Raw genomic sequence first — 26,584 nt, forward strand, 5'->3', positions numbered from 1 at the left:
AGGGTGTGGGCAGAAGTGTGCAGTGATGCACCTCCAACTACACCAGAGTGCTATTTCATAACTTGAAAAGAGCTATAATAAATGTAAGGAATTATTATTATGTATTATTATTAGGGCTGTCAAGTTAACGCATGTGTATTTGTCCTCGGTCCGCCCCGTAGTTTCAGAGCCCAAAGGCTTGACGTTGTTGTTGTTGTTGTTGTTAGTTGGATGGTGGGAGATTCTAGCGAGAGATATGGATACAAAAAAGGTGTTTTAAACAGCAAGCCAAGCCCACAGCTGATGCCGACAGCACCGCTCCTGCCGCTCGCTTGCGGCAGACCACGCTTGAAAGCTTGCCGGGGAGACGACTGGACAACAACAGCGATAGCTAAATGGGGGGCTACAGCTTAACATAGTGGAGGACGAGGGGCGTTAGATAATTCGGATCACATTCAAAGTGTGTACTGCACATTACAGAGCATTATTTTGACCCAGTGGGAACTTCAGTCTCATGCTTTGACTGAAGATGATGACAGAGGAGCGGCATTTCGCCGACAACTGTAAACAGGCTTGTCTGTTTGAGCAACTGGCTCAGTGCAAAGAAGTACACAGGGCTGGGAGAGTGTAAGAGAGAGAGAGAGAGAGAGAGAGAGAGAGAGAGAGAGAGAGAGAGAGAGAGAGAGAGAGAGAGAGAGAGAGAGAGAGAGAGATTCCAGGTTGTTGTATTGAAAATATTCAGGAGAATATTTGTCATTGTTCCAATGATAATAAACAAACATTTGCATAAAGCATATTTGTCCACTAATATGTTAAGAGTAAGATAAGAGTGTTAAAAACTTGAAAAATATTCCTCTTAAGAGGATCACATTTAGAACAAATAAAAATGTGCAATTCATTTGCGATTAATCGTGATTAACTATGGGCATCATGCGATCGATCGCGATTAAATATTTTAATCGATTGACAGCCCTAATATATATATATATGTTTGTTTTTTTGCATTTCAGTGCTTAATTAAAAACATTCAATATTTGTCTTGAATAATTACTAAATATATATAATTGTTAGATTCTGAGATTGTGAATTTAAAATGTGTAACAATACAACTACAGGTGTACATATTCCTTGTTATAATTTAAAAAATGCATTATTATTTTTGTTCAGTACAGATCAGTGGTTTCCCTGCTCAAGAGCAACCTATAACAAAATGTTTGTTACTAATTGGCCAATTGGTAAAAAAAAGTATTATTTACTTCTTGCCCTACAGAGAATCACAGGCAGTTTGTTTCACTAAACAAAGTTAGAGTGAAGGAGAAAACATTTGACCCTCTTTCCATTACTAGCGTGAACGTTTCAATTTTTATTCATTTTTACCTTCAGGAAGGAAAGCTCAGGATCCTTAAAAGCCCTGTGGATTTATATTTCACTTTACGAAATAAAGAAGGTGAATTTGCAGCAAAGGTCAGTCTGCTCATTCAGGTCTGATATATACCATCTGAGATGTAGGGAGAAATTGGCCATCTTGTCATCCAGCTCATTGTTTATGACAAACAATCTAATAAGCAATCAGCCCTGTGCCTTATAACGCACTTTTCATCCCCCTCTAACGAAACTCACAGTACCATTCACAGGAAGCTCATAAATATGACTTTTCACGAGAAGTATGGAGAACGTTGGTCGTGACTTCCTTGTAGATCGAGGGCTTTTAAAGTTTCTCAGCCAGGAGTAAATGTTGTTATGCCCGGACCCAGGCTCATTAAAACATGAAAGCACACCTGTGATGTGGAGATTCGTTGGACCTTTGCCTACAACCAAATGAGAACATTTCACCACCTGGCCAATTGAGATTAAACAAGGGTTACTCGATATATCTACTAGACTATTCACACATATGTGTGACTCTTTTTGTGACAAAGTATATAATTACACAGCATAGTTTCTGCTTCTCTTTTAATAATGTGAACCTACGCAGTTAAAGTAGCAGACCCAGCGTGCAACCTAAGGCTAGATTCACACAGCCATTTTATTCCTTAGCGAATTATTTCTTATTTGGGGGATAAAGCTAACGACTAAATACTAAAAATAATTGTAATTAATTGAGCCTGACTCAGTAAAACAAGGCTTTTTAGTAGATGTAGTGTTTTTTGGGTTAAAATGAAGTAGGATACACTGAGGAAAAGGATAGAGTTGACGGGAAATAAAGCAAGAGAAGGAGTAGACCAGTCAGAAGAGATTCATCATAAAGGGTACAACAGGTAAGAGAAATAAATAAGGCCAATGCAATATTTTGTATGCACTCACTTCAATCTTTATTAGGCAACAGTTGGTCAGAATTAGTTTAAATGGTCAATAATGTTTTTTCTAAACAGTTGGAATAATCAGGATGTGGAGTTAAGACCAGACAAAACCCTGGTGTAATCAGGTCTGCTTTAACTGGGTTGAGATGTGGTACATCACAGCAGCACAAGAGTGTTTTTTGTAAAGGAGGTAGGATCATTAAGTTGGATCAAGAGAAGCACTGGTGGCTAAAAGATGTTAGAAAGGAGGTGAAGGACGTATAACAGCAGGGTTGATTTGACAGAAAAAAGAAAGGTGAATTCAACCAGTGTGTTGTAGGAAAAAGGAATAACTAAGAAGGGCCATGAAACAGGAACATGGTTGACAAGGTAGAGATGGTTAGTAAAGAAGAAGGGAGTTGTTTTAAGAAAATGATGTAAACATTTAAATAACCAAGGACTGGGAGGCACTTGTAGGCAAGCAGACTATGATCACACACTTACTGATTCAATTCAACATTTTGAAAAAGCCACATTCAGTCTTTTTAAATGTATGTCTGCAAGCCAGCACCTCGGTAGAGTAGTGATACTTCTTCCCTCCGTTCTTTGAAAAACATCTTGCCAATTTTAAAATATGAATCATAGTCCTCGTCTGTTGGATCGAGGTGTCGAATTGGCACTTGTAGTTAGACATTTCAAATGACACCCAGTTGTTGGAGTGGAGAGGGCAAGGTTAGAGAAGAAGGGAAGGATGAGGAAAAATATTTTGAACAAGTATGAGCTGATTGCTCCTCTCCACAATGCTCTGCTGGTCTTCGCTGTTGCTGCTTTTGACTTGCGGATCCTCTGGTCACAAATATTTAGACATTTTTGGCAATTCCAAGCCTGGTTTCCTCTCCTTCCAGCAGCTTCCTGTAGGTGGCGATCTCCACATCCAGCTTGAGCTTAATGTGCAGCAGTTCCTGGTAGTCATGGAGATACTTGGTCATCTCGAGTTTGGTTTCGCAGAGCTGGGTCTCCAACTGAGCAATGACACCGTCGAGGGTCTCCGCCTTATCCATGTGGGACATCTCCATATCCTCCAGCTGCTGCTCCATGGCAGAGTTACGAGCCTTCAGCCCATCAATCTGGTTCTGCAGCTCCGTCACTTGGTTGTGGATGGTCGTTATCTCCTCTTTCATGGTCTTCGTGTGTTCCTCGTGTTTGCCAGCGTGCTCCTTGAGGGTGTTAAACTTGCCCTTGTACCACTTCTCAGCTTCCTGGACGTTTCGGGCAGCGACCGATTCTATCTCTGCACGCATGCTGCGCAGATAAGCAGCCAGGTCGGGCCGGTCGCCATCCAGCTCTGCGGTAACCTTTGAGTCCTCGATCTGCTTCATGAGGTCAGCCACCTCTTCATCGTGCAGCTTCTTGAGGAACTCTATCTCGGCCACCAATTGCTCTATGCGCTTCTCCAGCTCAGCCTTCTGTAGTGTGGCGCCGTCGACATCCTGGCGGAACTCCCTCAGGATCATCTCTGCCTCTTCCTTGAGTGCTAGCTCTTCCTCCAGCTTTAGTCTCCATACTTCAACCTCTTCCTCAATGTAGCCTCGTTCAATATCAGCCACTCCCTTCTCATTAGTCAGGGCTTCGATCAGCTCACGCACCTCTTTAAACTTGAGCTCGTATTCCTCTCCGAGGCCTGTGTGGCCTCCCTTGTAGCGGCTCTGCAGTGCGGCTAACTCGGCATGAAGAGCAGCATTTCTCTGCTCTAGCGCCTGGACCTTCCCGATGTATCCCGCAAACTTGACATTGAGTTCCTGCATTTCCTCTTTCTCGTTGGCATGTTGCTCGTGTATCTCTGTGCCCAACTCAACGGCAGCACTGCCTTGATTACCGGCGCGTCCGCGGCTGTCAAAGGAGGATCCACGGCACCGGGAAGGTGACGGGCTCTGGACCCTGACTTTGCTGCTGGAGCCTCTGACCTGCAGGCTCTTCTGGCTGTAAGAAGCAGCTCTCATGTTGTGCAAAATACTGGGTTTGTTTTTCAGTAATAACAAAGGAACAGCTGCTCTCTCGGCTTCTCTTTGCGTGGCTCAAGTCCCGACTGTGCCTCCCTCAGATCACCTCCGGGTTTTATGCGGCAATAAAGAATGTCTCAGACAGCGATGAAATTCACGCTTTGTTTTAACATATTTCAAAAGTGGATAATGACAGACTCTCAGAAGACCGTGGCTGCTTACTCTTCATTAGCTAACGCTGTACTGTTAGTGTCCAGGCGGGTGGAGTCCACTCCCTGGCCTTCTTCGCCAGGATGTGAAATAGTGATCACATCATGTATAACTGCTATTTTTCATTTACTATTCACTTAGGATGGTAATTAAGTTGGGTGTGACAGGGAGGGAACCCAGTGCTCTGGGAAACAATGAATGTGCTTTGGCAGCAGGTTTTGTACACAACTGTGTGACAATGACGATAATTCCCTTACCTCTCTCCGCCTCAATGAACAAGTCATGCTCATAAAGAATCATTTACAATTACATTACAAACATAATTATTTCAGTGTCTTATCATGTCAAACTAACAATTTTAGAAAAAGCGTTAAATCTAAAGCCATGAAGAAAGGGCATGTTTTAGTAAGAGGAAAACATCATTATAGAAAGATGTATTTTCCAGATATCCACAGAGGAAATGGAGTAAAATAGGAGATTGGATGCCCAGCAAGCGGTAAATGAAATGCCGAATTACACCAGCTATATATTGTTGCGGGTTTTATCCCTTTTATCAGTGGTTGAAGGCGGAGAGTTCTGCTTGCCTAATCTACATGTAAATGTCTGATGTGTCACTCACTTTGACATACTGTCCCACGAAGTCAGTGACCTCTGAAGTGAAGCAGCCCGAGGCGTCCACAGGGCAGATCGGAGCCTGGTCCCTCGCGATGATCTTGTATTCAGTGCACACCCTGAAATCATCCTAGAGAGAAAAATACACAGATAAAGGGTTTAGTGGTTGAAAGCATTTCTACTTCCCATTCATCAGTAATGCATATAAAAATGCATTAATATTAGGGATGCCAGCGATTATTCGATTTTTCGAATATTCGTTGCAGTCTCCATAATCGAAAAAAAAAAAAAAATGTTTTTATTTGATTTTATTTATATATATTTGTATTATCATTTATGTTTTTCATTTTTTTTCTGGCTTAGTTTCAACCAAAAATATAGACTAATGCTAATAATAGTAATAGTATTAATAATTGTAAATGGCCATTGTTCACACCACCAGTTTGTTTTACTGTAAACTTGGAGGAAGCCAGCAGCACAGGCTGCGCAGATTGCAAAAAAGAATTGTGTCGCTAAAAAAAATTGTTCCGATTGTAATCGATTAATATTCGCCAGGGCTGTCCGATTTTCGAATTTGATCATGGTCAGTTTCTGGCATCCGTAATTAATATATAATAAATATATTTGTTTCAATTAAGTAATTCTATAAGACAGAAGCTACTTCATTTTTACACATTTTCCAAGGTTGAAAAAAACATCGCCAAACACTCGATTTGATGATTTGATGTGGCCGTTCAAAGTGAGGTTGCTGTTAAATAACACACTTTAAACCGTGGAGCAGTAAGATGAGGGTATGAACCAAGTATGTTTGATGTAATTACACTCAAAGTGTTCTTTTTTTATATAAAAAAAACTTCATGGATTAGTAAATCATTCAGCTTCAGCAATTATGAAAACAAGTGTAAGTTGAGGCCCTTATTATAAAAACTAAAAAAGGCATAGACTGCAGCCTATTACTACATCTTGAAATTGTGACTCATTAAGTTGCATCATCTTGTATTATCTATAAACAGTGACCCTGTATTCCAAGGTAAGGTTTTGTTTCACTGCTATTGTCCAAATAGATGCTGTGTAACTGTATATAAAAATAACCAATTACATATCCCCTTAAGCAGCTCAGAGATATGTTAGGACCTCATCTCATACGCCTTGTTGAGCTACATACTTTGCGTGTTGGAAGAAGCACCACTGGCATGTGACAGCTATGCATGAAAGGTCGGAGTCCTGTCCAGCTGTAAATGTATTTTGTATTCAAACACCCTGTCAAGATCCAAGATGGATGCTCCACAGGGTCATTTCACATCTAGTCATAACGACATAAAACTTGAAAAATTTGTTTTGGCAGCACATTTCTCCTCACTGTATATCTTAGAGCAAATGTATGCATGTTTCAAATGTTCAACAACCAATCCACTTGAATGTGATCACTGGATAACAAAACTGTTACCAAATAGAACAAATTCTAACATTGAAATGCTAATGTGTATGTGTGATGTTGATGTGAAGGGCTGCTTTACATCCCCATAGGGACTGAGCTGCAGTTAAATAAGCAGAGTGCAGAAGAGGAAGCTAAGACAGAGAGACTGAGCGTTTATCCACAGCTGGTTACAGCCGCAGGGGCCTCAATCTGCCTTTGGCAAGGGCATCTCATCTATTAGAAATAACCCAATACCTCTGATAGCACTGTAACCGGGGTTTCCATTACCTGGTTATTACCCCTTCTTTAAGCAAGGAAAGTCTGTTACAGTCCGACTTATTTATATCCCTCCGGTCATCATTTCTCTTTCGGCTACATTGAAGGTGTAAGAGACATGGGTTTTTCATGTGCTGCAGAATATATATTTTTGCTCAGAGCACCTGTAGTGCACATACGGCTAGGGGTTGTGTGGGTCGTAGGAAAACAAGACCGTGAGCTTTTGTTTTGGGATTGTGAGGGACGCTTTTTGGACTCAGCACAGCGCTGTGAAGCTTTTCACAGTTTGTGTAATATTAGTATATGAGGCAGGCTGTACGAGCTGAGCAACTGCCACTTGGTGATGGCAACATATAGAAACTCTTAAAATACAAAAGCAATTCAGCTATTTACCGTATTTTGATAGTTGAGTTAAAAAAAATGATAAATAAACACCACTTTATGTTTCAAATGTATGGTAAATGTGAAATATTCCAAGACTCATAAACCGGACTACACTGTACAAATACATGATGCAGGGTTCAATACAAATATCCCATAAAACTATCTTAAGCATCCACATAAATGTAACCGGGTTAGTTCACAAATAAACATAACAAAAGGTTAAGTAAACCAGAAGGAAGGTATTGAAGGACAAAACTCTAAATAAAAAAAACACGGATATAGAATTCAAGACCAGTGGGTCCTGATCATCCTAATTAATGAAATATGTTTGCCTCGAGCTTCATTTCATTTCAAACATTTATTTATCCAGATTGGTCCAATTGAGATCATAGGTCTCTTTTTCAAGGGAGACCCCTTAAGCTTTGAACAACCAATTGTTTCAATCATTAATACAAATCCTATTGTTTCAAATACATTTCAAGAACAAATGTAGTTTCTGGTTACGTTTAGTCCTCTGATAGATATCTATGACTGCATGTGCTCATAGAGGGACATGAAAGACAAAACAGGACTGGGTGCGTTTTTATGGGCATAAGATGCCGGGGAAGCCACCCACAGAGTTACACTTGACAGAAGATGGCCTTGTTTTCCTCCAGAGTGTGCTCCATATAAGCATCTGCAAAACTGGATTAACAAGCCTTCTAGTAGCAACGTTTCAGAAGTGTTTCTCAATGTTATTCCAAATCACTCAACGAAGTGAAGTACATAGTAATTAAAAAGGAGGTGGGTGAGGCTCACCAGAGTCAGGTGGATCTCATGACAGTGACAGAGGGGAGCAAGTTTCCCGGGGTTGACTGCTTTAACCATTGACTGTCACTCAAATATTCATCTGACAATTTCTAAATCCACTTGAACCACTCTTCACATTGTAATAAATAAGACAGAACGAAAGGAAAATGTGTCACTGGTTTTCCTGTTCCTTCACTTATTGCCTTCTTCAAAAACAGCACTCATCTTGTTAACCAATTATTCTAGTGCAGCTAAAAACTAAAAACTATTCTGTTAGATTACCTCCATTTTATATTATTATTTGACTGGTCTGGAAAACTTGTTGTCAAAAACACTTGTTAGTAGGTGCTAATTTTGTTAAACTGCAGTAGTGGTACTGAAACTATCAGCCAATAAACTGCTTACTACTACTATTGAGACATGTATCAAGTCAAAATCTTAAGTATTTCCTAGTATGTGCTTCTAAAACATATTATTTCTGTTTCAAATCATAACTTCAATATCTTTGGGCCTTTTTGTTCACATAGAGAATGTCTATGGTTAATTTTGTTTATTTGGGATATCCTATAAACCAACAGATCCATCTCTTGATCTGAATGAATAAATACAAGCACAGTGTGGGAGAACAAAAAAGAGGACACTCACAGCTCCAAAGTAAGGTGCCTGGTGGACCACTCCTGTGCCCTCTTCCTCCTTGACGTAGTTATCCAACACCACCTGAAACGCTCCTTGCTCTCCACACTGAAGAGGAACAAGGAAGAGGAGAATCAGACGAACCGCGGCGAGTGGTGGGGAAGAAATAGAGCCACAGATAGTGAGAGAAAGAAAAATTGAAGAGAGAGTAAACTGAGATGCCAATTTGTGGTCAGACAGGTAATTAAAGTGAGACATAGGTCTGTCTTCATATTGTGGCAAACAATATATTATCACATGCAGCAGGAGCAAGAACACAAACTACTAACCTTGGCAAAGTACTGGAAAAGAGGCTTGTATTTTTTCCCTTTCAGCGTCTTGCCTTGGAATCTGATCACATCAACAAAACATATCATTATCTGTCATTCACACTTTATTTGATCTAATCACTATTCAATCCCTCGTGAACAGTGTCCTCTGACTGTTCAGCTGTTCAAAATGTCTCTGATTGGAGGAGGCTGTTACAGATACTACTTGAGATTAAGAAATGTACTGACAACTCATCTGCATGTTTTGAGGGTAATAAACCGAAATAACATCAAACTTAAAGGTTCATGTCTAAATCATGCTAGCATAGCGACGTCAGCAGGTATATTGTTTAACATGTATTAGTTTAAACTTTTAATGTGGTAACATTGTCAAAGTAACCCCCACAAGCACAACCAATGGGTGATGGTAGTGTCATCAGTTAAGAAGGTATTTGCTCATAAACCACATTTTAATTTAACCTGATTGAACTGGATAAAAAGGTAGGGGAGCATAAATGTGTCATGGCAATATCAAACGATTTGTCACATTTCACACAGTCCTAAAATTAAAAGTATTTAAGGTTTTCATTCTTTACGGGGTTTTTTTGATATAGGTTTTTGTGTGCTTACTTGTCCAGGATAGTGTACTCGCTCTCCGACTTAAACAGAGCTCCCAGCCTGGCTTCCATCAAAATGTAGGTCTTCTCTGTGGCGTTATCTGAGGAGAAAAAGAACTGAGTTTTCACACTTTGCTGCCTGCCTGCGTTAAGGGGACAGAATTATCCCACGGCTTCCTAATAGAAACCCTAGCGTCTGTAACATGGAGGCACACTGAACAATGACATGAAGACAAATTCAAATGCGCTGACGCGACGAGAATGAAAATCTTTAGTTTCACTGCTTTTAAAAAATACATTAAAAAGGTGTACTGCCCATTCGTCAAATGAAAATCTGCAAAAATAGAGCATTACTGAAGTATTCTTGGTATCAACTTATGTTTACATTATTTTGTGCATATTCATTGTCTTTTTTAATGCAAACTGTGTTTTATTTATTTTTGCTGCATTGGCCTTTGTATATTTAGTGTTTCATGGAGCAGAAACTGTGTCTGTGTTTTTTCTTTTCTTTTTTTTCGAACCTCACAGATGTGTAATGAGGTGAGAAAAAGAAATATTGATCGATTTTGTTTTGTGCAGGGGGTGCGGGCCATTCTTCAAAGTCTGCCACCTAAATAGCCCCTGCAGAATGATTTATGTTTATTGAGCTGAATTTCATGTTTGATAAACAACAGCTCATCCTACCTGGTTCAAATCCAGGTATCTAATAGCCGCGCTACATGCACATCTGCTAAAGCTCAAGGTCAAGTCCTGCTTCATAATAATACAGGGAGACGTAAAGTCAAGGTCAGGTAAAGACCCTCTCATGTCACCCAGCATGTGGGCGTATTGAAAAGTTGCCACCTCATGTAGGATAACGGTCTGACATTTTGGGAAACTGAACGCTACGGAAAAAACTGGCCAAATGGGGATTTTAGGAGAAAAAAGAGAGGAAAAGTTGGGAACAGGGACAACTGTTGTGAAGAGGGCGAACACCAAAGGGCCTGAGACAGGGAGACACATTACAAGAGAGGAGGGGGCAGCATCAATAAAGGATGTTTCTTTCCCTCAGTGGTGTGACAAATGACTGCACAGCTCAGACCTGCTGCTGCTGACAGCCCTCAACTCAAACAGCGACAAAGGCAGTGAGGGGAAGAGATAGACAGGAGAAAAGGACCGAAAATAAGAACAACCAAGGACGAAAAACAGGTGGATGTGGATGCAAAGAGAGCGATAAGAAAATGAGAGGGAAAGAATTAGATGGAGATGGAGGGAGAGAGAGAAGGGGAGATAACAAGAGAGAGGCTGAGCTGAAAAAACCCTTCATTGGTATTCCGAGGCGGTCTCTCATGCAGCACAGCACAGGCGGTGCAGTGAGACGACAGTGTGTGCTTCAACAGTGCCCCCTGCAGGCCCACAGAGGCTGCTGCATGCTGGGATGAATCTAGGTCACCCTTTCTAAAAACCCACCAGTTCCTCTCACAGGGAACCAAAGACTACAGCAGGAGCACGACACAAAAACAGTAGCCACCTCTCTGGAGTCATTTATTTATATATTTGAACAAGGACAACAGATTCTAACGTGACCTGATTTGTGGTTCATCCCCATTTTCTCAGGTCTGGAGCACACACTAATGTAGAGGACGTGCATTTACATGAATAAAACCGTCGATTTCAATGATAGAATACTTATATTTTCTTCTAGTATTAAAAGGAAGTTGAATTTATTTTGTGTGTTTTTAAGACATTTTGCAGGTTTCAGGCAAGATTTCCATCACAGATTAAACACTGATTTCGGATCGCGCCTATAGAGTGCCACAGTGATGCGTCTTAAAACCCGGAAGTAAGCTGCGCATGGGTACCTTTGACAAAAAAGCAATGCAATCTCTCCATAGGATTTTGGAAAATAGCTCGAAATAAGGTCTGTGGTTGACACACATTTAAGAGACGGATCACGTTTTGTTCAGCCGGATAATCTCCACATGTCTACCCTACTTTTATAATTTTCTAATCATAAATCTAATCGACAGATTTATGATTTGAAAATTCTATAAGGATAGTTCTATAAGAAGTCATTACTTATAATTACAAAAACACTGATGCATCCTTTATGCGTGTAGAAACCTTAAGCAAGTAGCTACAGTGGGGCAAAAAAGTATTTAGTCAGCCACCAATTGTGCAAGTTCTCCCACTTAAAAAGATGAGAGGCCTGTCATTTTTATCCTAGGTATACCTCAACTATGAGAGACAAAATGAGGAAAAAAAATCCAGAAATTACGTTGTCTGATTTTTAAAGAATTTATTTGCAAATTATGGTGGAAAATTTGGTCAATAACAAAAGTTCATCTCAATACTTTGTTATACACCCTTTGTTGGCAATGACAGAGGTCAAACGTTTTCTGTAAGTCTTCACAAGGTTTTCACACACTGTTGCTGGTATTTTGGCCCATTCCTCCATGCAGATCTCCTCTAGAGCAGTGATGTTTTGGGGCTGTCGCTGGGCAACACAGACTTTCAACTCCCTCCAAAGATTTTCTATGGGGTTGAGATCTGGAGACTGGCTAGGCCACTCCAGGCCCTTGAAATGCTTCTTACGAAGCCACTCCTTCGTTGCCCGGGCGGTGTGTTTGGGATCATTGTCATGCTGAAAGACCCAGCCACGTTTCATCTTCAATGCCCTTGCTGATGGAAGGAGGTTGTCACTCAAAATCTCACGATACATGCCCCCATTCATTCTTTCCTTTACACGGATCAGTCGTCCTGGTCCCTTTGCAGAAAAACAGCCCCAAAGCATGATGCTTCCACCCCCATGTTTCACAGTAGGTATGGTGTTCTTTGGATGCAACTCAGCATTCTTTCTCCTCCAAACACGTCTAGTTGAGTTTTTACCAAAAAGTTATATTTTGGTTTCATCTGACCATATGACATTCTCCCAATCCTCTTCTGGATCATCTAAATGTTCTCTAGCAAACTTCAGACGTGCCTGGACATGTACTGGCTTAAACAGGGGGACACGTCTGGCACTGCAGGATTTGAGTTTCTGGCGGCGTAGTGTGTTACTGATAGTAGCCTTTGTTACTCTGGTCCCAGCTCTCTGCAGGTCATTGACTAGGTCCCCCCGTGTGGTTCTGGGATTTTTGCTCACCGTTCTTGTGATCCTTTTGACCCCACGGGGTGAGATCTTGCGTGGAGCCCCAGATCGAGGGAGATTATAAGTGGTCTTGTATGTCTTCCATTTTCTAATAATTGCTCCCACAGTTGATTTCTTCACACCAAGCTGCTTACCTATTGCAGATTCAGTCTTCCCAGCCTGGTGCAGGTCTACAATTTTGTTCCTGGTGTCCTTTGACAGCTCTTTGGTCTTGGCCATAGTGGAGTTTGGAGTGTGACTTTTTGAGGTTGTGGACAGGTGTCTTTTATACTGATAACGAGTTCAAACAGGTGCCATTAATACAGTTAACAAGTGGAGGACAGAGGAGGCTCTTAAAGAAGAAGTTAAAGGTCTGTGAGAGCCAGAAATCTTGTTTGTTTGTAGGTGACCAAATACTTATTTTACCGAGGAATTTAACAATGAATTCATTAAAAATCCTACAATGTGATTTCCTGGATTCTTTCTCCCCATTTTGTCTCTCATAGCTGAAGTGTACCTAGGATGAAAATTACAGGCCTCTCATCTTTTTAAGTGGGAGAACTTGCACAATTGGTGGCTGACTAAATATTTTTTTGCCCCACTGTATATGTAATTGTCTTGTTTGAATCCGACAGGGTGATTTAACCACGGACCTGTTGTGCTTCAGCATGATGCTGAATGTGAAGTGCTTCTTAGTTTAACAATAACACAAAGAACCAGTGAAAGAGTCCCTCATCATACAACAACAAAAGCCTTTTATTTCATCAGCTAACACTAAACCAAAGGCTGGAAGCTCTGCCAACACATTGTGTTAAAAATCCTTTCCTCATGGTGCAAATGTGCAGTTAATTTGTTTTTGTTTGTTCTTTCTGATTAAAATCGCCCTTCAGCCAATACTTTAGTCCAGAACACTCAACTCACGAGGGTTTCAGTAATAAAACGTTTGCCCTAGGCTACAGCATTCAAGCAGCATCATTAAACAAAACAATTCATCCTGGTAACTCTAGTAATCCACAGCACAAACATGTTTGTGGCAGGATGTGTGAGCATGTGTAATAGTTATGCTGTTTCCCTATAATGGCATGAAAGTACAGACAACAGCAACCAATTATTGCAATAATCTGAAAGTATCCTGACTACAGGATAACACTGGGAACAGATTTGTACAAAAACGTGTTCTCAAACACAAACACACAAGCTCCACAGAGCAGCAATCAGTCCCAATCAGCACATCAGGGGACCTTTGTGTTTGCTCAGGGGAACAATCACTGATTTTCAAGAACCTAACCTGTGGCCTAATTTGATCCTAGGATAAGCAATTGTAGGTATAAAGCGTGTTCACAGTAGTTAAGTGACACAATAAATATATACTTAAAAAATTCAATATGCAAACTTAAAACAGAAAAACGGTTGTATGCCTCGGACAACCGCTACATTTGCAGTTTGCAAATGTCTTCACTTCATTTGTGATTTTGGGCTATATAAATAAACTTGAATTGAAATTGAATTTTGTCTTAAATATGTATCTTCAGGGTATATGCAGGAATCCTTTTTTAAGACCCTTTCCATACATTTTAAGACCTCATCGCCACTTCGAGTTCTAACCGGTTACATTGGCGACACACTTTACCTCACATTTACTATATACAGTATTGATTGTAAGATCGCACAACTAAACAGCTTGTGATAACTCCTTATCATAATTCAGATAGAACAAAGCACAAGATAATGAATTGTGTGACTAACCCAATGCAAAGTTTATTAGAAAAATAAACCATTAGAAAGTTTGATTTAGGCATTGTTCCCAAGAGATAAAACAAAAAACGATATATAGCCTATGTTAACACTTTTATCGTTCTTAATATAGACTATATTTAGGGTTGATATGTGTTGAGTTTACTTTAAAATAGCAGATCACTGTGACAGGATATAGTTTGACTTAGTGAACGTGTGTCTCTTCCTTGGAGGAGCAGCTTCGGCCGGACTCCGCTGCTCCTTCGCGGCTCCTCCGTGCAGAGTCTGCAGCGGTGCGTGTCAGCGACGTGCAGTCAGGGGAGGCACGGATTGGCTATCCGGAGAGTCGGGACTTAAACGCCGCGGCTTTCTGGCTAGCACTTAGCATGTGGGACCGGACAGCTTTGATCCCCATCGACAATGGCGATTATAGAGTCTGTGGGGGCCTCTCGATCCAAGGAAGGCAACGAAACTTAAAATTAGAATCAGCATTTTACGGCGCGCTATGCATGGGGCCGCCTTGAGGGGGTTTCCCGACATGTCGTTGCAGTCGATTAAAGGGCGTTTCATGTTGTCGTTGCTGTGGACCTTTTTAATACCTTGTAAAATGCCGTTTAATACTTTTTAATAGCCTTCATTTTCGCTAAATTGATTCATCGACTTTTAATACTTTGTAAGACTCCGTGGACACCCTGATCTTAATTAGCATATTAATTATTGAGTAATGGTCAAAAATATGTTTTGTAAGGAAACTTTGACCATGCCAAAATCAAATCGGTTCATCCTTGATTTGTAGTGGATGATTGTGCCAAGTTTGAAGAATATTACCCTCAATGCTTTCCCAAAAGGGTATAAGGACGTAGAGACGGACAAATGTACAAAATCATAAAGTCTTACAAAAATGTATACTTATAGTGGATTGTGGGGAAACAGCTACAGGACCATGCAAGATAAAAAAAAAAGTTACAAGTAACTGTTGGTAAAACTTTATTCTGTCCCTAAGCTTAAGTTAATTGGGATAAGCATTGTGAAGTCCGAGTTTGATTGAGGTCTAATGATGCAAATGTCCTCCATAACCAGCACAGTGTAAAGCTCAGCAGCAGCATACACTGACACAGCACTCGTCAGGCTTGGTCTCTCACCTTTGACCTTGACGTAGAAGAACTCCGGGTTGACACAGAGGGCCAGGTTGCTGGGCAGGGTCCAGGGTGTGGTCGTCCAGGCGATCAAAGACACATCCTCATCCCCCACCAATGGGAAGTTGACGATCACCGACGGGTCCTGAACGTCCTGGAGACAAAAATAAAAACAGAGATGAAGTCAATTCAGCATTTACATCCAGACAGTAAATTGTGTTAGTGGTGCTGCACTTTGTCACTCTGTGTAACTTGGGTTAACTTGAGTATCAGTTACTCTGAGTGGGATTTGTGCAAACCTTGTAGTTCTGGTGGGACTCGAAGTTGGACAGGGGGGTGTTGCAGGCAGTGGAGAAAGGCATGACTTTGACTCCTCGGTAAACCATACCCTTGTCGTACAGCTGTTTGAACACCCACCTGTTCAATGATTAAAATACAATATAAATGATGTGTCTTCAGGCGCACACTTGTACATGTAAAATGCTAAATCCTTACCAGACAGTCTCCATGAACCATGGGTAGAGAGTCTTGTAGTCCTTGTCAAAGTCAATCCACCTTCCCATTCGCTTCACTGCAGTCTGGAAAGGAAAATAATAAGCATTGGTTGAATGGAAAAGGGATATGAAAAGCAATTAAAAACAAAAAAAATTGCTATTTTTTTGGTTTCACTCACAACATCCAAGACTATCTTTATTTTTGTATCATTTTTTCTTTCTTCAATTGATATTGCTACTGATGGACTTAAATCCCCAAAATCCATTTCAAAGGAATGTTGAGCATTATTGTATGATTTGTTGAAAAATCACAAAAAACAAACAGTTTTACCGTTTTATTTGTTTACAATTTATCTTTAAAATTGGAAAGTTTCTTAAAAATATATAAAAAGTCACTGAGAATTGAAAGGTTTTTGCAAGTTTAGCATGAATAAATGATACCCTTTTCTTAGGTTTTTCTTGATTAATACAACTTGATATTGTTGATATAACTTTTTCAAATATTATAACTTTATTATCTTCTTAATGCTCATCGAAGCTGCTTCAAAGCCATCATTTCCCACACCGCCTTCATTGGAACGCAGCTGTCTTGAGCAGTTTCCTTAAATAATCACATCTTTTAACTGAATCCAAGAATCAGTTTTGAATCTAAATTGATTTACAATTGTGAGACTCTAAAAGTTTCACACTTCTAGTAAGCTATTTGATTGACACATTCAAATAAAGAAACATGTTCACACATTGTTCCTTCCTGAATGCTCACCTCCCACTCGTTGGAGTATCTCATGACAATGCCTCTGCACTGCTTGTTGTACTCAGCGATGCCCATCTTGGCCACATCGTCAGGCCCCTTGATGCCCAAAGTCTTGTCAATCTCATACTCCTACAAAGAAAGAGAGAAGAATGAGAAAAACAGAAACACAAAAACACATCTGATAATCCACGCCAAACTTTCAGTAAAAAGTGATTTGAACAGTATTCAGAGAGACAGATTCTTACCACAGGCAGGCCGTGACAGTCCCAGCCGAAGCGCCGGTCCACATGGAAGCCGCTCTGGTGGGCGAAGCGAGTAACGACGTCCTTGATGGTGCCGGCCAGGATGTGCCCGTAGTGAGGGAGACCCGTGGCAAAGGGAGGGCCATCGTAGAAGGTGTACCTGGTTGGGAAACGGGATGTAGACTTATTTGGATAAAAAGCTTGAAAGTGAATGTGAGAGGTTAAGGCAATATGACGATGATGACTGTAAACCTTTTCAGTCAAGTTATGAAGTCTATTCATGGTTTCTTTGTATAGAAAATCACATTCACTGCCATCTCTGTTTTTAGCTTGCAGCAAGAAAAATGAAGAAGAGCCGTTTGTGTTTGCCATGTTTAAAAAGGTGATGCTGTTCCCTTTTTATTGACACTGTCACATCAGTGGTTTGATTCTGTGTTCATTTCAGAGCAGGTGATTTGGAAGTGTTATTAAGCAAATACCGTGTTAAATCGTTGTAGTGTTGGGGAGGGTTGGCTTATTCACTGCAATTTTGAAAATGATCAAAAGTCATCAACACATTTAAATATTTTGATGGCTTGAAAGGAAACATAATAAATAATAAAAACTGTGTTGTGGTGAATTAAACTTGTGAAAATAAATACAATTTTCATAACATTTTCACTAATAAAACTAAATGCAATGGGCCATTGTTTCTAAGTACATGTAGTATATTACTAACAAGTACTGATAGTCATGATGATCAAATTCTGAACGTATTAAATGGTAAACGGTTGGTCAGGAGAAGCCACTTCTTTACTCGGCAGCAGAATAGCTTGACTAATAATTCCTTGTAAGATTCGTAACCACTGCCAGAATTGAAAGATGTAGAAAGGTGTGACTGTTCTGAAACACTGAATACATGTTCGTAATCATTTCTCATTCAAATACATTATAATACATTTTTAACAAATATGATCAACTCATCTCACACTTAAACAAAAAGTTGTAGAAATACATTTTTCGTATAAAAAACAAATATAAAGAAGTTGTATTTACTTTGGCCGGTTCTTGGACTGTTTGAGGCATTCCTGGAAGCAGTCCTTATCTTTCCAGAACGTCATGATCTTCTCCTCCTCAGAGGGAAAGTTGATGGACTCGGGGACTCGCTCCACCATGGTGTCTGCGAAACAACAGGAACATTTTGTTGTTGTTAGACTTGTGGACCAGGAGGGTATACTACGAGGCTGGTTCAACCTAACCTGGATATGTTTGAGTTAGCCGGTTGGCCTAATCAGAAACATACGCGCTCTCGCTAAACGGTACTACGAAGCGGTTTATCAAGTGGATCGCTCAAGCCAGCCGTGCCCTATCTAGTTAGGTGCGCGTTCACATGAAAGGGGTGGTATTTGGAGCATTCGACCAATCACAAACATGGAGAAGCGTACTGACAGCGCAGCGTCATACTTCCTGAATGAAAAGTCAACTATAATATTAGACATATGAAGAAGTTCAACTTTAAACATCCATGACTTAAACACTTTATCCAGGATAAATAGCCACTTAGTTGCACCTGCAAGGTGAATACAGCTGGTAAAAGAAAAAGTGTTTGAATGCGTACATTAACAGGTTTATGATATCACTGCCCCGTCTAAGAAACGAGTGGATCTGACTTTAATTACATTTGTCTCGAGTGTTTCGTTAACTTAATGTGTTGCTTAAAATAATACTTCTGCATACAGTATGTGACACTGTGAGTGTTGCACGGCCAGATACGGCTCAGCTGACTCAGATAAGGAAATATATGATACATTATGATGTGATATGCCGCGGACTGTACTTAATGTTACTCTGATCCGGTTACTTATGTCGTGGCAGATATTTAAGTAAGCTTTCTTAACGCTAATGTTTTAATAGTCAGATTGCTCTGAAGATGGGAGGTGGTATTCTATTAATGTTCACGTTCACACAGTCGGTGATTTTTGCCGGCCGTCTTTCCTGCAACGGCAGCTTTTCTGTATTTCCTTTCTCCTGTAATATGACTTGATCGCTTTAAACTCTGCACACTGAGCTCTGATTGGTCAGCAGGCAGTGCTTTCACTGAGTTGAGCTCTTAGCCTGCAACCTAACCTGCTCCGGGGCAGGTGAGCCACACAGCATAAGTTACCATGGAGATCTAGCCTGCTAAAAAGAGAACCAGCTTCGTAGGGCCGGAAACCCCGAGTTTTCCCTGAAGTTAGCCGGCTAAGCGAAAATCCAGCTTCGTAGTATACCCCCCTGGAAGACAATGTCATAAATAGCAGTGTGTCTGCATCAAAGATCATGTGATGAATCTTTTATTTTTCCTTAGTTAAGGGCTTTGATATTTAAATAAAGTAGGACTTTTACCCATTCAACTATACAACCCTTAAGTTAGCTTCTGGTTGCTCAGTTAAGGGGTAAATAATGGATATCTTAACTACATTGCTTATTAACCAATCCTCCATTTTTAGCACATCTTATTGTTGTGAAAGAGCGTTAGACATGTTAGGTAAAGTCGTAATGCTGTCTGGAACCAACCCATTTTTGAAACTTTTAATATAAAAAAGTTTTCAATGGATTTAGGTTTTTTTTTTTTAAACCTCCATACCAAGACCCAACTTGGTCAAGATAGTGACAGAGAAGCCAGATCATCTCTAAAACACAGTCTCAGTTTTTCTGAACTACATTATCCCAGAGAGGTCTAACACACAGTTTCATATTTTGAAGCCCCAACTAGAATAAAGGAAGCTTACTTATATACTGTATTTAAAAATGGGCCCTAATCAGAGGTGGGATGTGACTAGCATTTACTCAAGAACTGTACTAAAGTATAATTCTGAGGTACTTGTAATTTACTTGAGTATTTCCATGTAATGCTACTGTATAGATATCATGTTATTTTACTCCAATAGATTTATTAAACAGCTACTTTTAACAAAATGCATTTCCAAAATTAAACTAGAGGACTCACTCTTAAGTCACAAAAGTATTTTGACAATAATGTATTGGTATCTTTTCCTCAAGTTAAGCATCTGAATACTTTTTGCACCACTGGCGCTAATACAAACAACTGAACCAAGACTGCATGAGTATATCTAATTTTGGCAGGTTGAACAACAATGCTAAGTATTGTTAGGGACAAGTTTAACCTACATTATATGCAAAATGTGTCTCAGTAAATGTCTCACAACCTCCTCGGATCCTTTCAGATGTTATTAATAGCTGTCAAAACAGTCAGTGCTCGACACTTTGGCAACAGAACACGCAGTCTTTCTTACATTTTACTGTGCTACAATCCGGCTATTTAAAAGAGATTTTCCATGCCAAACATACAACGCCAGAAAGTATGCCCAAACTAACACAAAACGTCCAATAAGTCACTTTTTCACAGCAGTGAGTTCCCAAGAATGACGCCTCCTTGTTGTTAGCTAGCAGGCTAAGTTAGCCGGTCAATGCTTCAGGTAGTTAGCTTGTAGCTAATCGGACAGTAAAGTTTGTTATAGGCAACATGTGTTTGCTCACACCCTCTATCAGGTGTTCATTGAAGTGAGCCTGTAATCAAACTTTGGTGCTGTTCATTTTTAGTTTGAATGGATTTACTCACATGTTGTACGACACCGGGTGCAAGAGAGACAAAAAAATGATGCAAGCTGGAGACAGCGTGAGCGGAAGTGACGATGCGACGCAAGTTGATTTGTTGCAACAGAATAAAATACAAACTCATTTACTATTTGGGAAAATGTCACATTCACAGGAAGATATTGATTGACCACATCTTTCACATGTGTACCTAATATTCCAATATGGCACCACTATTCAAACTATTAAAAATAAAAATAAGAAGGCAACATCAAATCAAAATGTGTATTTGATCAATATTGTACTTGAAATATTACCTTTTGTTTCTATCACTGTTTCCTTTATATTTCTTTAAATTATTATTTAAATAAATGTACTCTATATGTACCTATGTACCCCTGATGTCAATGTTGCTCACAATGTGTGTGTGTGTGTGTGTGTGTGTGTGTGTGTGTGTGTGTGTGTGTGTGTGTGTGTGTGTGTGTGTGTGTGTGTGTGTGTGTGTGTGTGTGTGTGTGTACAGTAATGTTTGATGTACAGTACAAATGTTCCTGAATAAATGGAAAAAAGGAATGAGAATAAAATACAAAACAATAAAATAATAGAAAAATAAATTACAAATTTAATTGTGCGAGACAAACATTACATTACATTGCATTTAGCTGACGCTTTTGTCCAAAGCGACTTACAATAAGTGCATTCGACCAGGAAGATGCAAACTTGAAGAAAACAGAATCATATAAGTACATCAGGCTTCATAGAGCCAAACATTTCAAGTGCTACTCAACTGGCTTTAGATGAGCCAGTCCTTTATTAGTATATAAGTGCTTTGTTAGCAATTCTTTGTTAGTAATTCTATCGCTCGAATGTTCAAACAACATTGAAAAAAACAACATGTATCGTACTTCATACTTATACTCAAAGATAAGATAAGGTAAGATAAAATTGACCTTTATTAATCCCGGTGGGCAAATTCTCGAGTTTTAGCAGCAACAGAGAGCAAGCGGAAGTACAGTAAAGTATATATACACATAAGATTAATACAATTACAATTAAAAATTAGAAATCATATACAAGTAAGTAGCTGTTAAAACAAGTATTTAGTTAAATGAACATACATATCTGCGTCCGGGTTGTTAAATATATTTACATGTATGTGTGCAGGTCAAAGTTGTAACAGTTACAGTGCAGATTTGATGAACAGTACTTTGTGTTACATTGTTGACCCCTTGTTGTGCAGCCTGATGGCTACAGGCACAAAGGAGTGTCCCAGGCGCTTGGTACTGTGCCGAGGAGGGATGAGTCTGTGGCTGAACGTGCTCCTCATCTTCACTAGCTCTGCATGGAGGGATGAGTCTGTGGCTGAACGTGCTCCTCATCTTCACTAGCTCTGCATGGAGGGATGAGTCTGTGGCTGAACGTGCTCCTCATCTTCACTAGCTCTGCATGGAGGGGTGAGTCTGTGGCTGAACGTGCTCCTCATCTTCACTAGCTCTGCATGGAGGGGTGAGTCTGTGGCTGAACGTGCTCCTCATCTTCATTAGCTCTGCATGGAGGGATGAGTCTGTGGCTGAACGTGCTCCTCATCTTCACTAGCTCTGCATGGAGGGATGAGTCTGTGGCTGAACGTGCTCCTCATCTTCATTAGCTCTGCATGGAGGGATGAGTCTGTGGCTGAACGTGCTCCTCATCTTCACTAGCTCTGCATGGAGGGGTGAGTCTGTGGCTGAACGTGCTCCTCATCTTCATTAGCTCTGCATGGAGGAGTGGGAGAGGTTCTCTAGGTCTACAAGTAGTAGAATACTTTTAAGATTTAAAAGACAATATTGTGTACATCACTTCCAGCTCTTCCCCTGTCTCAACAGGTGTACATATGGTCATTTAAAATTATATCCAAAACGTTTTATTTAAAATATTTTTATTAAAATTTTCTTTTTTATTGTCTTGCTTAATATCCTCTGTGTTGTGTATTGTATAGACGCAATTAAACCAAAGCAAACAGATGACCAATACTAACAGTTATACCTAAGTGAGTCCATAATGCACACACTACGTTTACAGTACATGTAAAAAGGGGGGGCTTAATGCAACCTTCATGCACAGGTGTACTTCTGCTGTATTTATTCATATCTGATAACTGAGCTCATTTTTTAATGGCTATTTATTGATAATATTGGGCAATCTAAAACCCAAGTCATTACTGTTTTTTGAATGAAATGTTGTACCTTTTTAATCCATTTTTCTTTTTAATGGTTGTGTCTCCTTTTTTGTCCTAGACTCACTTGCATTGTGAGACTGGCTGTTAGAGGAACATTAGATAAAAAAGATAGACCATTTTTTATTTTCTTGTGCAGGATTGCAGGGACAGAAACCCCAATTTATTTATACCTTGACAGTGATGAGTGTTTATTTTACCAAGAGATCTGTAGCCATGAGTATGCAACTAAACTACGCAAGGAATTTAAATTAAAGTGGACAAAACAATGACCTTGTCATTTTCTATTATTTGAATGTAAAATTGTGCTTAACTAAGTGGTAATGCAGACTTAAAGATCACAGCCGAGTTGGAAAACCAACAGAATCTGATCTTAAAGAAATAATGTTCACTCCATGCACAGCAGCAGCCTTTCCTACAGGAAGGTACAAACCAAGATAGATTGGGATTTCTAAACCAGTAATAGTAAGTAGAGGATAGCAGGCCTCTTGTGCTAATTTAAGATTGTATCTGGCTTTATCTTAAGAGCTTGTTGGGCACTAGAGAACCACATTTCTAAGAGATGTCAAACTTAAATATATGGTTTATTTTCAACAATCAATTTTTCCCTCTGAGAAGGATCCTAACCAGAATCCAACTTGAGATGCAGCAGTTATATTGTTTAGCTTTTTACATTTGTATAATGAATTAGCTACATGACGATATTTATTATTTTTTTTATTAAAATCTTCATTCCCAATTTTTTGATTTTGATGAATTAAGACAAATCCCAGGCACCCAATCAAGTGACTTGTTACATACAATCAGTGAGGCACATTCAATACAAAAGGAAAACAAGTGATGTTGGTTTGTTAACAAAGCATAGCTTTATTGTGATGGTGGAAACAGTCTATGGAACATTGACAACGTGGCGGGGACCGGATGACTATTTAGACTGCACTGCCTTCTCTGTCTTCTGTCCCTGCTTCGCGCCCTTCTTGTTGTGCTTCTTAGCAAAGCGCATGTTCTTCAGGAACTTAGGGTCCACCTGGAGCAAAGAAAGAAAATTAAAGTGAGTGTTGAATTATAGTGTTGAAGTAATGAACAATTCCAAGATGCATTTGAAAGCAAAATAATAATTAAACAGAGCGAAAGACAGAAAGGCTCAAGCTGGCAAAAAACAAACAAAACACTTGTTAGAGTTTGCACTTTAGTCTTCGTCATATGTTCATATCAGGGTAAAAAGAAAAAAGGCATGATAGCAGATCTTTTTAACTTACAGGCCTTTTTAACTTACAGGCCTAACACATCATTTGCAGTTGCTGCCACTGTTGAACACTGACTGACCAGTGGCAAAGATCAGACGTACTCATCCACAGCAGTCCGTCTTCAGCCAAATCATTCTAAACCCTTTATAAATGACAACAACCTTGATAATAATAGTAGCAGAATTTTCCAGACACTTGTGTGCAATATGTTATCCACATGGAAGATGGATAAAGTAGCATAGTTTCTTAGAAATGAGCACACAATCAGATCAGCTTCCCACTAAGATCAATATATATTTTCGAATAATCTTCCGGGGGATGTGCTTAGTGGAAGAGAAAGAGGAAAACATAACTTTCACAATTCTCCAGACAAGGCTTGACATTATCATAGTGACTAAACAACACGTAGAACAAAGGATCTTCCTTACACTCAATATCATCTATGTGAAAACCCACGTTCTTTAATTTAAGAATTTCAATTAAATGTATTTTGCCAACATTATTTCTTTCAAATAAAGTTCCTTTGCTGGCTAAGTTTGCCATTCTATAGAGGTGTAAAGATCAACCCTTTCAAAGACTATTGCATCGTGAGGAGATTTGTGATTTGTTGTTTTTTAAAAAAACAACCAGATAGATGGATATATGAGCCTATAACTAGTTGGGAGGCCTCATCAACTTAAAAATAACTGAATAAAAAGACAACCCAAGACAGCCACTTCAACAGAATAGTCTCAATAAATCTGGAATCCACATATGGACTGAAAATAAGCTCTAGGGCGGGGGTGATTGCTCAACGAGTCTGTGCTTCGCAGATTAGTTAGTCCAAATACACAAAAGCAAATGAACCACTAAAAACACCTAAATCAAATGACAAGAGTGTTACGTCTAAATACTGACCAGCTTCATGTTCACAGAAACATTCCACTTGCAGGTAACCACCTTGCATAATAACACTTCAGATGTCCAGGTTCTCACCAAAACCTGATTTCTGGGATGAATGCAGACATACAACAGAAACAGTACGTACCCCCTTCAGAGACTCATATCGCTGAGATGTGGGCTTCTTGATGCCATTCCTATGGGCCTTACGAGCTGTTAAGAAAAGGAGAGACACAATTACATTAACAGTTTATAACAAACCTTGCAACATCCACTTCTGCAAAGACCACTTGACAAGATGGATAGTGGTGGTGCATGTAAAGTCAGTCAGACATTTGTGTAACAGCTTTCAAAAGTAAGCTCCTCAAAGAGTAACCTTCACACTGCAATAATACTTACACTGGTTGTGGGTTGTGTGATTCTTTGACTTGGCCATTTCGACACGTGTTTATCTGAAGAAAGGAAAAAGTAGACGTTAGTCTTTATTCAGCATGTTTTGTGCATGTTTGCTAACGTTTGAATCGCTAGCCGGTAGCGCAGGAAGCTTTGCAGAATGTAAACAGATGCGTTGGTTCAAAGACAAACTAGCAAAAATTATAGCAGGGAAGTTTAATTATAAATGTATATACAAGACCAAAATATGCTATTATACTACAAGTGAGCATTTTGGTGCCCTGCTTTGAACTGAACGCTAGCTGCTTGGCTTTCGGCGGCGTTAGCACTTTTCAAATGTAAAATGTAACCATTAATGATGATCAAATCTTATACATATTGCCGTATACATATGAACAATAAGGTGATGTATCACACTTGGTAGCTGTTTGTGTATTTGAGTGTAAAATACACGAAGATTGATGAAGATTTTAAAAGTGCACATAGATGGGAAAACTCTGTACCTGCCACACGAACAGACGACAACCGGAAGAGAAAGAAAACTTGACCCCGCAGAAGAAGAAGAAGATTATGAGATCAGCGCCGCCTGCAGATGGTTTATGGAACTACCGGTGAGAGCCCTCAACTGACCACATGATGTCACCCTGTGCACACATATATGACAGCCTGTGTGTGTGTGTGTGTGTGTGTGTGTGTGTGTGTGTGTGTGTGTGTGTGTGTGTGTGTGTTAATTAATAAATAATTTTCAGGGGTACAAACCATAGACTGTATAGGTACAAACACAAGGGGATCCCCAGTGTCTCTTTATCCTTCCTATCTTTCCTCTCATAACTTTGTTGCTGTTTTCCTTTTCATATAAGCCTAATAACTCTTTGATGTGCAGTAGAGAGCTCTTTGTTACACAAAAAAACATTAAGGATGAGTCTGACACATGTATATGTACATATGTATATATGTATTGATCAAACTTGATTGAAATACCCATTGAAATCATTCATAATCTGTACAAACTGTAAAGCCCACTGCGACAAATGTAACACTTGTGATATTGGGCTGAATAAATTTGATTGATTGATTGATATTCAGAATTGTAAAGTATGAAGATTTGGACATCATGATTTTGACTTAAAATTGCATAATAACTAATTTTCCATGCACTTTAAACAGAAGCAGGCTGGTGTTAGATATTTAGCTCAAATCATCTAGCATTATTCATTTGTAATTTAGACTCTAAAAGATACATGCTTTGCTTAAGATATTTGTTGTCAGTTTTTCTAATAGTGTTTACTTGGTGGGTGTCT

General features: G+C 39.6%; 3 protein-coding genes across 3 annotated transcripts in view; all 3 read right to left on the reverse strand.

Moving 5' to 3' along the window:
• iars1 (isoleucyl-tRNA synthetase 1) overlaps window positions 1–20,660 on the reverse strand; it is a 56,350-nt gene extending 35,690 nt beyond the window's left edge. The window contains exons 1-11 of the mRNA XM_079683053.1: window positions 20,575–20,660; window positions 18,009–18,132; window positions 16,977–17,133; window positions 16,741–16,860; window positions 15,979–16,061; window positions 15,783–15,900; window positions 15,490–15,637; window positions 9,518–9,605; window positions 8,909–8,969; window positions 8,592–8,687; window positions 5,088–5,210 (exon numbers count right to left, since the gene is read on the reverse strand). Of these exons, the coding sequence (XP_079539179.1) occupies window positions 5,088–5,210; window positions 8,592–8,687; window positions 8,909–8,969; window positions 9,518–9,605; window positions 15,490–15,637; window positions 15,783–15,900; window positions 15,979–16,061; window positions 16,741–16,860; window positions 16,977–17,133; window positions 18,009–18,127 (1,113 nt within the window). The 5' untranslated portion in view covers window positions 18,128–18,132; window positions 20,575–20,660. The remainder of the gene's footprint in view (window positions 1–5,087; window positions 5,211–8,591; window positions 8,688–8,908; window positions 8,970–9,517; window positions 9,606–15,489; window positions 15,638–15,782; window positions 15,901–15,978; window positions 16,062–16,740; window positions 16,861–16,976; window positions 17,134–18,008; window positions 18,133–20,574) is intronic.
• On the reverse strand, window positions 2,238–4,363 carry LOC307040791 (vimentin). Its single transcript, XM_079683904.1, has one exon. The coding sequence runs from the start codon at window positions 4,256–4,258 to the stop codon at window positions 3,119–3,121; it is 1,140 nt and encodes a 379-aa protein (XP_079540030.1). The 5' UTR covers window positions 4,259–4,363; the 3' UTR covers window positions 2,238–3,118.
• Window positions 20,661–23,607: 2,947 nt separating the features above from the next.
• On the reverse strand, window positions 23,608–25,827 carry rpl29 (ribosomal protein L29). The gene is made up of 4 exons (XM_079679794.1): window positions 25,787–25,827; window positions 25,290–25,342; window positions 25,039–25,103; window positions 23,608–23,791 (listed from the first exon to the last, which is right to left on the reverse strand). The coding sequence occupies exons 2-4, from the start codon at window positions 25,324–25,326 to the stop codon at window positions 23,690–23,692; spliced, it is 204 nt and encodes a 67-aa protein (XP_079535920.1). The 5' UTR covers window positions 25,327–25,342; window positions 25,787–25,827; the 3' UTR covers window positions 23,608–23,689.
• Window positions 25,828–26,584: the final 757 nt, after the last annotated feature.

Source organism: Notothenia rossii (assembly GCF_949606895.1).
Source record: "Notothenia rossii genome assembly, chromosome: 5".
In the NCBI taxonomy this organism is placed as follows: domain Eukaryota; kingdom Metazoa; phylum Chordata; class Actinopteri; order Perciformes; family Nototheniidae; genus Notothenia; species Notothenia rossii.

What these genes read in the sequence shown, in the direction of transcription:
- LOC307040791 (XM_079683904.1), bottom strand. Translation starts at nt 4,258, where the DNA reads ATGAGAGCTGCTTCTTACAGCCAGAAGAGCCTGCAGGTCAGAGGCTCC.
- rpl29 (XM_079679794.1), bottom strand. Translation starts at nt 25,326, where the DNA reads ATGGCCAAGTCAAAGAATCACACAACCCACAACCAGT. An exon ending in TCACACAACCCACAACCAGT is followed by an intron (nt 25,104 to 25,289) that starts GTAAGTATTATT and finishes TTTTCTTAACAG; the next exon opens with CTCGTAAGGCCCATAGGAAT. An exon ending in GATATGAGTCTCTGAAGGGG is followed by an intron (nt 23,792 to 25,038) that starts GTACGTACTGTT and finishes TCTTTGCTCCAG; the next exon opens with GTGGACCCTAAGTTCCTGAA.